This window comes from Cucurbita moschata, unplaced genomic scaffold (genome assembly GCF_002738365.1).
Source record: "Cucurbita moschata cultivar Rifu unplaced genomic scaffold, Cmos_1.0 Cmo_Scf00008, whole genome shotgun sequence".
Taxonomy (NCBI): Eukaryota; Viridiplantae; Streptophyta; class Magnoliopsida; order Cucurbitales; family Cucurbitaceae; genus Cucurbita; species Cucurbita moschata.
Genome location: NW_019268524.1, coordinates 5,136,708 through 5,148,517, shown reverse-complemented (window position 1 = coordinate 5,148,517; position 11,810 = coordinate 5,136,708). Strand labels below are relative to the sequence as shown.

The 11,810-nt window shown below is 38.4% G+C and overlaps 3 protein-coding genes across 4 annotated transcripts; all 3 read left to right on the top strand.

Moving 5' to 3' along the window:
* The first annotated feature begins 123 nt into the window (after nt 1–123).
* Nucleotides 124–2,630, top strand: LOC111445917 (indole-3-acetate O-methyltransferase 1-like). Its single transcript, XM_023084467.1, has 4 exons — nt 124–291; nt 517–933; nt 1,233–1,508; nt 2,015–2,630. Exons 1-4 carry the CDS (start codon nt 181–183, stop codon nt 2,366–2,368), a joined length of 1,158 nt encoding a protein of 385 aa, XP_022940235.1. The 5' UTR covers nt 124–180; the 3' UTR covers nt 2,369–2,630.
* Nucleotides 2,631–3,550: 920 nt separating this feature from the next.
* LOC111445863 lies at nt 3,551–5,971 on the top strand. 2 transcript variants are annotated; one of them, XM_023084383.1, is made up of 3 exons: nt 3,551–3,944; nt 4,305–4,463; nt 5,597–5,971. In XM_023084383.1, the coding sequence occupies exons 1-3, from the start codon at nt 3,666–3,668 to the stop codon at nt 5,702–5,704; spliced, it is 546 nt and encodes a 181-aa protein (XP_022940151.1). In that variant the 5' UTR covers nt 3,551–3,665; the 3' UTR covers nt 5,705–5,971. The 2 variants fall into 2 exon arrangements, with proteins under 2 accessions (XP_022940151.1, XP_022940152.1); XM_023084384.1 differs by having other exon boundaries at nt 4,305–4,485.
* Nucleotides 5,972–8,093: 2,122 nt separating this feature from the next.
* On the top strand, nt 8,094–10,858 carry LOC111446174 (GDSL esterase/lipase At4g26790-like). The gene is made up of 3 exons (XM_023084870.1): nt 8,094–8,549; nt 8,984–9,479; nt 10,642–10,858. The coding sequence occupies exons 1-3, from the start codon at nt 8,178–8,180 to the stop codon at nt 10,839–10,841; spliced, it is 1,068 nt and encodes a 355-aa protein (XP_022940638.1). The 5' UTR covers nt 8,094–8,177; the 3' UTR covers nt 10,842–10,858.
* Nucleotides 10,859–11,810: the final 952 nt, after the last annotated feature.

Below are 11,810 nucleotides of genomic sequence, written 5' to 3'. Positions count from 1 at the left end.
TTTTTTTTTTTTTTTTTTTTTTTTTTTTTTTTTTTTTTTTTTTTATTACTGTAATTTATTTATTTATTTATTTTTAGCCCTTTTGTTCTTTATAAATATCCAACTCTCTTAAGCCAACCACTTACTCATAACTCAAGCCCCCTTCCCTCCAAGCTTAGAGATCTAGCTTAAGCCCTTCCCATGGCTCCCAAGGGCGATAACGTGGTCGTTTCGAACATGAAACTCGAGCGAATGTTGAGCATGAAAGGCGGCAAAGGCGAAGGAAGCTATGCCGACAATTCTCAGGCTCAGGTACAAACCTGTTTTTAGCTCGAGTTTACTTACTAGTTAAGTTTGTTTTCATCAAAACATACAGACGTTTGTTCTCAATTATTATAACTCTATATTAGCGGTTCTCAACTGGGTTTGTAATATAAAATTAATAACCCGACTTAATTTGACTGTTCTGGGTTTTTAGCTCGAGTTGAGTTACTAAAAACATATGGTCGTTATAATTTGCATCTGGGTTTGTAACAGGCTCAACATGCTAGATCGATGCTTCATCTTCTTAAGGAAACATTGGACGGAGTTCATTTGAGCTCGATGGATGTTCCGTTCGTGGTAGTCGATCTCGGCTGCAGCTGTGGCAGCAACACCATTTACATTGTGGACGTAATCATCAAGCATATTATAAAGCGCTTCGAGGCTTTGGCCGTCGACCCGCCGGAATTCACAGCGTTTTTCTCCGATCTCCCTGGAAATGACTTCAATACCCTCTTCCAGCTACTCCCGCCGTTAGCCTCCTACGGCAGCAGCATGGAGGAGTGCCTGGCAGCTGACAACCACCGTTCCTACTTTGCCGCCGGCGTTCCTGGCTCCTTCTACCGCCGTCTGTTTCCGGCAAGGTCTATCGACGTGTTTCACTCCGCCTTTTCGTTGCATTGGCTCTCTCAGGTTTGTCATAATATTTGCGTGCTTTTTAAGTTCCATAATTTTCGTTTAAATATTATTATTATTATTATTTATTTTTGGTATTTGCATGGCATTAAAAAATTGAATTTTTTTTTTTTTTTTGGTGAAATTTAATTTTTATTCAAAGTTTTCAATTTTTTAATTATTTAATAAAAAAAAATAAAATCAGCTTTTAACCCAAAAGAAAAAAACAAATTTAAAACTATATAATAAATATTTAAAAATTAAAATCGAATATATTTTAATTTGATTGGAACATGTGGGTCCCACCGACACCACAGGTACCGGAGAGCGTGGTAGATGCGCGATCGACGGCGTACAACAGAGGGAGGGTGTTCATCCACGGCGCAAATGAGGCGGCGGCGGCCGCATACCGGAAGCAGTTTCAGACGGACCTTGCCGGATTCCTCCAAGCCAGGGCCCAGGAGCTGAAGAGGAGTGGGTCCATGTTCCTTGTCTGCTTGGGCCGTACCTCACTGGACCCCACCGACCAAGGTGGGGCCGGCCTCCTCTTTGGGACCCACTTTCAAGATGCTTGGGATGATCTCGTCCAAGAGGTACCAAATTGCAATTATTGAAATTATATGGATGGAATTTAAAATATATCTAAATTATAAGGACTAAATTAAAATTTGTGGTAGGGGCCAAAAAGAAATCCCGACAAAATAATCACAGCCGTTGATATTTTTGTTTCATACGGAACTATCTTACGTAAAAATGCAGCTGAATAATTCCCCCACCACCTGTTTTATATCTCTCCTTTACCAGACCAAAAAGCAAAAATCACTTTTTTTCAAGAGATAATGATTCAGTGCTGCCGGTCTCACTGAACCCCTTTTTTTTTAATACTTTTATGATGAACATCTATCGGTCCTGATTAAACCCCATCATTTCTACTCGTCTGATGTCCCCTCCGACAATTCCATCCATCCGTCCACTTGTCGGAAGGAGAATGATTGTGTTCGCCGACAATATTGTATTATTATTGTTTCATGGAATTGCATGCATTACCCATATTTTCCTCTTTTAATTTAAATATAATTTAATTAATTTTGGTATTCAGGGATTGATAAGCAACGAAAAACGTGATAGTTTCAACATTCCTGTATACGCACCGAGCTTGCAAGACTTCAAGGAAGTAGTAGAAGCAGATGGTTCGTTTTCCATAAACAAGCTTGAAGTTTTCAAAGGAGGGAGTCCATTAGTAGTGAACCAGCCCGACGATGCTGCAGAGGTTGGTCGAGTTTTAGCCAACAGTTGCCGAAGCGTCTCTGGTGTTCTTGTTGATGCCCATATTGGCGATCGGCTTGGGGATGAACTCTTCTCTCGAGTCGAACGTAGAGCTACAAATCATGCTAAAGACCTTCTCGAGAAGCTTCAATTCTTTCATATTGTGGCATCGCTTTCCCTTGCATAAGAACAACACAAAAATTAGGGTTTCTTCGCCCTTTTCTCTCATTATAACTTTGTTAGTGTGTTGTTTTGAGTCATTTTACTGACCGTGTATTGTTCATCTTGGCTTCTTGGAATCCCGAAAAGAAACATTGTAAAAAGAAGCTAAGTGTGCAGTGTAACCCTTCTCTTAGTCTAAGGCTTATTTGTATGTTCATAAATCTCAAACGTCTCTCTTTGTATGCAATTGAAAGACTTTATAAAACCAAAGTAGTTGTGTATTTATGGATGTACGTTCGATTGAGATCGGTGTCGGGGCTGACAAGTAAGACATGTTTCAAGTAGAGGAAGATTAGGGTTATTTCGAGAGTACTATAACGTTCATATAATGTTATAGAAACTATATTAGATTGAGATCAGTGTCGACTTAATGGCTAGTCGTGTACAGATGTAATCGTATTCCTATTTCAAATAGCGGAATTCACTAAAATAATTGACGGGCTGTAGTTCAACCTTCAAAATGAGCTAAACGCACTCCTGTTTAGTGCATGGTCTTTAGGATTTGAGCCGAGTATTGGATGATGGACAACAACATTGACCTTTGACTGCTTATTCTTCATGTGTCACTCGAGGCTTATGTTTCTCCTTCTTCGAGGTGGAGCTTTCGGTGGTTGAGCTGCTTCACCGCAAAAGAACAGATTAAATAAGGTGACAGAAGAAGCTCACTGACAGTTCGAATGACGATTGGCCTCCTAGTACGCTCTATGACCGTGAGATGACTACTATTCATAAATGAAAAATAAAACGTTAAACAACATCAAAGCTTCAATGGTCGAAATCACCTTATGAAGAACTTTATACTCTAAATCGATTGAGAGAAAATATTTACGGTGAGAATGTGAGAGGAATGGTGAAAACGTTAACTCAATCGATCGTAAAAATGGTTAAAACGCACGATCTCGAAGAATGAATTAAAGACATACTCGTGACTTGATCAACGAAAACCATTGAATTTTTTATACTAATACAATAAAGTTAAAATGCGATCATTTTTTTTTAAATATAATAGAAGATCGTAGACAAATATTTTAATTTATATATATATATATATATATATATATATATATAATAGTTAACTTCCAAATTTATTTTTTTATTAAATTTTAGTTATTAACGTGAAATAAAAAATAAAAAAAAGGTAAGCTAACAATTCGGCGGTGGTTGTGTAGTTTAATTCGGAGTACAAAGGTTCACCGACTCGGCGACTACGGTGTCAGCGCTGAAGATCACAGCCGAAACAAATCTTTGGGGCTTCAATTTCAATGGAGGGAATTGGATCCAGATTGGGCCGAGTCTCCTCCCGCTACGGTCCGGCCGCTACTGTCTTCAACGGCCCCGTCCGGAAGTGGAAGAAGAAGTGGGTCTTGGCTTCTTCCTCCTCCTCCGGTGTTGCTAATCAGTCCTCTTCTCACTCCCAATCCAATGCTCAGAAACTTCTTCTCTGCCGTTGGACTCCGATTCCTCCGCCTACTTCCTCGGAAGACGACGGAGCCGCCGCGCCGCCCGATGAGCCGCCCAGACGGAAGTTCCGTTACACTCCTGTAAGTCTGAACAACTATCCGAATTCTTAAGTGAGTTTGCGATTGCATTTGCGATTGTTGAATGTGAATTGGTTTTGACCTAGGGAGTGTTGCTGATTTCTGAGGGAAATTAAGTGAGGGTTTTTTGAAGTTCATAATCAATCTCGTATGTTGTTGATTTTTTAAGAACGATGCAATTCTCCGAACTGGTTTATAATATTGCTTCTGATTTCTAGTTACTGAGTATAGCATTCTCTTCGTTTTTGTATAATTTATCTTCTGAATTGATTAGAGTATAGGTCTTTTCATTGTTGCCTGTTCTTCTAGATTAGAATTTAACTACGAGCAAATAATTTAGCTGTGTTTGGTTGTGATGTGCAGATTGCTGTGCTGGAGGAACAGAGAAATGCAGAATTGAGAAGTGTTAGAGATGAAATTAGAACAAAAGAAATGGATCAGTCTGCAGCAAAGACAGCTACTGTGAGCAATGAGGCTCAGGGAGAGCTAAATGTCAATGAGATTTTCAAGGAAGAATCTCAGGTAACTGACTGATTTCACCTTGGTTTGTTTATTGTTTTCTTGTTCTTGTTCTTGCTCTCTGTCAATGGCTGCCTTCTTGGTGATTTCTGATATTGATTGTTGTTCTGTGTTTGGCTGGATTGACTAGATGTCTAGATCTTTTCAAGAATTTACTATTCCTTACACATGATTGGAAGATATAGTTCACATTGTAATTGACCAGGCACAAGTATAACATGGTGTTGAGGAATCTTTTATGTTAATTGAAATGGTTACATGGTCATGTTGTTTATCAACAAACAATTAAGAACATGTAACTAGGTGTTTCTTTTTTGGCTTCTCGAGTTTGTAACAGTGAAATCTCATATTCAAGGCAAATACAGGACGGTCAAATAGTATGATGAGAATAACTTAGCGCATAGACGGTCAAATAGTTGTCTGATGAGAATAGTTAAGCGCATGGACGGTCAAATAGTTGTTTGATGAGAATAGTTAGAGCGCATGGACGGTCAAATAGTTGTCTGATGAGAATAGTTAGAGCGCATGGATAGTGAAATAGTTGTCTGATGAGAATAGTTAGAGCGTATGGACAGTCAAATAGTTGTCTGATGAGAATAGTTAGAGCGCATGGACGGTCAAATAGTTGTCTGATGAGAATGGTTGAGCGTATGGACGGTCAAATAGTTGTCTGATGAGAATAGTTGAGCGCATGGACGGTCAAATAGTTGTCTGGTGAGAATAGTTGAGCGCATAGACGGTCAAATAGTTGTCTGATGAGAATAGTTGTGGTGCGCTCAAGCTAGCTCCGGTGCTCACAAATATACCTAAAGATTAAAAAAAAAAACTCGTATTCAAGGTTCGGTGAAACATGAGTTGGTTGATTGGCACCAAGTACATGGAAATATTGTAGGAGAGAAGAACTTTTTTTTACAGAACCAGATTTCTCTTTTTCATTCTGATCTCAGGGAACCTTGAGCAATGAGCAGTTGGTCGAATAGAAGCAATTCTTTACATACTGCCATGGCAGACTCTAGGGATAAGTCATCAATTCACATACTCATGAACTATGACATAGTTTTCCAGATTAGCATAATCATAGAAAAGTTGTAGATTCTTCTCAAGAACTTGATGAACCGGACACATTCTCTTCGCAGGAAAAGGGCAAGATTCTAAACAGCCTGCATGATGTAGGCAAGAGCAATTTAGATTTGGCGTTGTGCTTGAACGGTCAGAACCAAGATTCTGCTGGTAAGAGCTCTTAGTATCTGCGAACAAGACCGAGCTCGAGCTGGTTTTGTCGTATGGGAATGGCATAGCAGAAATTAGTCTGTAATGTGATAGTATCTCATCCAATGGTTAACTTGGAAGCACAATATATTGTAGTTAGTGTATGTATATGATTTAGGGCTAATGGGGGATGGATCAGTATATAATCTGGATGAACCTTTTGGGAATTTGTTTGTGGAAAGTGTATTTATTCTTCCTGAATAATGTGCAATCAGAATGCTGTAGGAAGAACAAATTGTGTTCTTGACAATGTTTTCATTACATCATCGACCATCACATTTGTTGATCTTGTTTTTTTTGTTCTTCGTTCTGTTGTTTAGAAACATAAACTTGAGCTCCATAGCAGTATCTATGTCTTCAGACATCATTCGCCGAGTTATTTTCCAATGCTCGAGTTACACCGACCGACTTCGGTTGGCCGAAGAACTCGTATAGCATTATACCTAGACTGTCATAGAGAACATGAGAAAATCATATCATCTCAACAACCAATGCAGTGTCTGTACCATACCAAACTGTTATACTGTACTAGTTTAGAAGCAGTATTTGCTAATGTATTAGTCAAAGATACAAGTTCGGTTAGAGTCAGGCAAGTACGAGAAGCTTTCTTTGTTCCCGTTCATGCTATTAATTTCAATCTCCATCCCCACAAAATTTCTCACTTATTTTTGTGTGGATCTGGTCGAGAAATTCGTGTGGGGAAGTTTTCTATATTTTTGTTTAATTTTATTCTCAATCACAATAACCATTCTTTCAACCGTTTTTTTTTTTCCTGTCTAAATGTATAATTTTAATCTATGCAGCAGATGAGATTCTACCCAAGAATTTGTTCATGTTGATTGAGTCTCTAAACCTAGCCACGACTTTAAAACCATATTGAGTTATCTCCGCAACTTTAAGATTTCAATTGTTCCATGCTTTAACAGTAGTATGTTGTCGCACCCCACCAAAGTTGCCGTTTCTCGCTTGTTGATGAGAGGTAGAAGGAAAAGGTTCAGGATGAATTTAGGGACCTTTAGTCTTTTGATTCAAGTAGGAATCTCGAGAGAGCGAAGCATACATTTTCCCTCATAGTCACGAGTATCAAGAAGCATACCTTTTCCCTCATAGTCACGAGTATGTTGATAGTCAAATTATTCAATTTGAGAGATCAAGTCAAAACAAATACTAGACCGAGAAGATTTCATGTTCGAATTTTTACTTCGAAAAAAAAACACAGATTTCATGTTTGAAATTGAAATTCACGTAGCCCAAAAGCGCGTGGGAAAGAAGCTTTACCTAGCGTAGGGATGCGTACAACATACATCATACATGCCAAGCAAAACGTGAATGCTTGAATACATCCAACGCGCATTTTTCGCGCGTGAAGCAACGTTGCAGAACAACAGCCAAAAAAGGACATTTTTTTAATTATGAGGTTTGTTGAAGAGCAAACGTTATCTCATACCTCAAACAAAAATAATTAAATATAAATATTAATTTTGAAATTTGTTTGTTTATACTACGATTTCTTACCTTATTTACAAATAATTCTTAGTATTTTTATTTCAAATTTTGCATTTGAAAGTCAAATTTAGAGACCCAAATAGACCTTTAGACCTTTAGAAAGTAGAACCACCCCAAAAAGACCTTTAGAAAGTAGAAGCACGACCAAATTGGATGTTTTTTAAGTAACAAAAGTCAAAATTAATCCAAGTCGAACCCAAATAGACATTTTAAAACATACCCTGATCACAATACCTATACCAACACGAATCGAGTCGAAATAGACATTTTGAAACATATCCTGATCACAATATAAACCCTATACCGACACGAGTCGAATCAAAATAGACATTTTGAAATGTACCCTTATCACAATATAGACCTTATAGGGATATGAGTCAAATCAAAATAGACATTTTGGAACATACCCTGATTACAATATAGACTCTATACCGATACGAGTCAAATCAAAATAGACATTTTGAAACGTACCCTGATCACAATATAGACCCTATACCGACACGAGTCGAACCAAAACAGATATTTTGAAACGTATCCTGATCACAATATAGACCCTATATCGACACAAGTTGAATCAAAATAGACATTTTGAAATGTACCCTGTGTTAGGAATCACACAAATAGTATAATATTATCCATTTTGAGTATAAGCTCTGGTGGCTTTGCTTTGTCTTCCCAAAAAAAGCCTCGTACCAGTGGAGATAGCATTCCCCACTTATAAACCCGTGATCTTCCACTAAATTAACAAATGTGGGATTCACTCCCAATAATCCTCAATACCCTGATCACAATATAGACCCTATACCGACACGAGTCGAATCAAACTACACATTTTGATACGTACTCTGATCACAATATAAACTGTGCACCCGAAATCCAAATCTAAAATACACTTTAAAAAGCCTCCATTTGAAGCAACCCAAGAGATCAAAGCAAAAATTAATGGAAAAAACAGGCTCCTCCTTCATCTTCCTAGCTTTCTTCCTCCTTCAAACACTGATCAAACATGAAGCCACCAAAGTTCCAGCCATCATAGTATTCGGAGATTCCTCTGTAGATTCAGGCAACAACAACCACATCTCCACCGTTCTTAAGAGCAATTTTCCTCCTTATGGCCGTGATTTCGACGGCGGAAAGCCCACCGGAAGATTCTCCAACGGCAAGATCGTTACAGACTTCATCTCTCAAGCTTTTGGAATCAAAGCTACCATCCCAGCCTACTTGGATCCAAGCTTTAATATCACTGATTTTGTCACCGGGGTTTGCTTCGCTTCCGCCGGAACCGGCTATGATAACGCCACTTCTGATATATTTGTAAGTTGATTCTCGTTCTTTCATAGATGTTCGTGGGTTGAATTGGGTCGGGTTGAGACATTTATTAAACTCAACCTAATTGTTCGTGTCTTTTCAATTTAAACATATCGTGAATCAACCCAATACCTAAAATTTTCATTTATTTGAACCGAACTAAATTCAAATACGTTCATAACCCAACTCAAATTGGATTGAATTGATCAAAATTTTCAACCTATTGAACTTTTTGAACACTGGGTTAAGGCTTGATATCGAGCCCGATAACTCTTTATAGCAAAAGATGATAGGGAGTCTGATGATCTGGTCAATATTACTCCTTGCATTTTCTCTCTCATATGTCTGTGTTCATTTGTTTGTCTCCTATTACTTTGTGTTCATCTAGATCGAATGTGTACATTCTTGTACGATCCTAACACTTGATTCTTCTTGTACAGTCGGTGATCCCTCTATGGAAGCAACTCGAGTACTACAAAGAATACCAAACCAAACTCCGAGACTATCTTGGTGCTTCAAAGGGCAATGCCACCATAGCTAAATCTCTCTATCTCATCAGCTTAGGCACCAATGACTTCCTCGAAAACTACTTCCTTCTTCCTCGGCGATCGTCCAAGTTTTCCGTGGAAGAGTACCAAAGTTTTCTAGTGCGAGTGGCTGCGGAGTTCGTGCGGGAGCTATACAAGCTCGGGGCGAGGAAGATGTCGATCGGGGGGCTCCCTCCGATGGGGTGCCTACCATTGGAGAGGACCTCTAGCGTGGTTTTTGGAGGTGGTGGTGAGTGTGTTGAGAAGTACAATGGAATTGCAAAGGATTTCAATGGGAAGTTGATGGGGTTGGTGGAGATGTTGGAGAAGGAATTGGGTGGGATTCGGATTGTGCTTTCGAATCCATTTGATGTTCTTTCCGACATGATTGATCATCCTAGCTACTTTGGTGAGTGAGTTCTTCAAATTCTGTTTGTGGTTTGGTTTTTTTTTCGAAACAAATGATACGATATGATTGACGGTTTTGTTAGATTAGTGGGACGAGAGAAACTGAAACTAGGCGTGTTCAAAAAATTCTATAACTCGAAAAACTCGATCAAAGAATGGGATGGGTTATCAACATATTTTGATCGAGTTAGTGTAACGGTCAAAGCCCACCGTTAGCAGATATTGTTCTCTTTGAGCTTTCCCTTTCGGGTTTTCCCTCAAGATTTTTAAAACGCCTCTACTAGAGAGAGGTTTTCATACCCTTGTAAAGAATGCTTCTTTTTCCTCCCTAACCGATGTCGGACCCCCTAATCCACCCCCTTTGAGGCCAACGTCCTTGCTGACACATCACTTGTGTCTACCCCCCTTTGAGACTCAGTCTCCTCGCTGAAACATTGTCTGGTGTCTGGCTCTAATACTAACCTGTAGCAGCTCAAGCTTACCGTTAGTAAATATTATCTTATTTAGGCTTTCTCTTTTGGGCTTCCCCTCAAGGTTTTTAAAACGCGTTTACTAGAGAGAGGTTTTCATATCCTTATAAAGAATGCTTCGTTTTCCTCCCTAACCGATGTGAGACCCCCTAATCCACCCCTTTCGAGGCCAGCGTTCTTGCTAGCACACTACCTCGTGTCCTCGTTGGCACATCGCTCAGTGTCTAGCTCTAATACCAACCTGTAACGGCTCAAGCCCACCATTAGCAAATATTATCTTATTAGGGTTTTCCCCCTTGGGCTTCCTCTCAAGTTATTTTAAACACGTCTATCAGAGAGAGATTTTCATACCCTTATAAAAAATATTTTGATACCAACCTGTAACGGTTCAAACCCACCGCTAGCAGATATTGTCCTCTTTGGGTTTTCCCTCTCAAGGTTTTTGAAACACGTCTACTAGATAGAGATTTCCACACCCTTATAAAAAATGTTTCATTCTCTTCCCTAACCAACGTGGGATCTCACACAACCCTAACTAAAACAGATAGTTTTTCCTCGAGACGGTCACAATGTAACTAGACCCGAGATATAGGTTTAAAAAATCCGAATATCTCGATAACGGTAGCCCTTTATCTCTCGATTTTTCATCTGTTTTTATGGAACTTTTGAAGCCTTTTTTGTTTGTGATGACAGGGTTTAGCAACTCAGCAAAAGCATGCTGTGGAACAGGCAGGTTTGAGATGGGATTCATGTGCTCAAGATTGAGTCCATTTACATGTGATGATGCCAACAAGTACGTGTTTTGGGATGCCTTTCATCCCACACAAAAGGCTCATTCCATTATGGCAAATCATATTGTTAAAACTTATCTATCAATCTTTCTTTCAACATAAAAACTTTTTAATATATAAATAAACGAGTGAATGAATATACCTATAAATCCCGTTTGTTTACCTGAACGGTACGATTCGTGTTAAAATAGTAGCAAAATGTGTGCTGAATCACGAGATGATATGATTTTTTAAGACGGTTTCTTATGTTCGTAAAAGTAAAATTTACTGGATTGTGCATGTTCAATGTTAATGGTTTCATGGAACTGATCGCTTGAGTCTATAAGTTGCCCTCATGGGCCGTTCCTGTCAAGGTCGGTCTCATCTAAATGAAGTCTACTGACTCACATAGAATATAGGGTGAGCTTTCACCTGATCACTTGAATCTATATGTTGCCTCTCCTATTCGCTTCTCTACCATATGACTTTTCTTTCCTTCAAGTTGGGTCAAACTTCAAGTTGGTCCAGTTAGCTTCCTGAATCAACCGAATAAGGTTCACCGTCCAAATCAACCCAACTCTTTTTTTGGGTTGGATCAGATTGAATGGCGAGAACCGTTGATTTTTTCTTAATTATTTTAAAAACTCGTACTTATCTATGTTACATAAATATCTAAAATCTCATATCAAACATTCATAAGTTACAACCCATTACCAATATTTATTACAAATGTCAAGTTGTCTTTTCAAAGTTAGGTTGAAATTTTTTTTTACCAACCTAAAATTTTCAAACGGGTCGAGTTAAACCGACAAAAAGAAACTCAACCGGTAAACAAATCAAAACTTTATTCTTCAAAACTCAACCCAACAAAAAAAAAAAAATTGGGTAGCCTGAATTATTCATGTTGTCGAGTCATTTAAGCACCCCTACCACTGCGAATGTCGAACTAAAAAAAACTTTCAATTTTTGCTCATTCCATAAAATATTTGAATTTTTATTCAATTAATTTTTATCATAAAAGTGTTAATAAAATTTGAAATTCTATGATTATTTTGATTTTTTTTTTTTTTTTTTTATTAGCACAAAAATTAG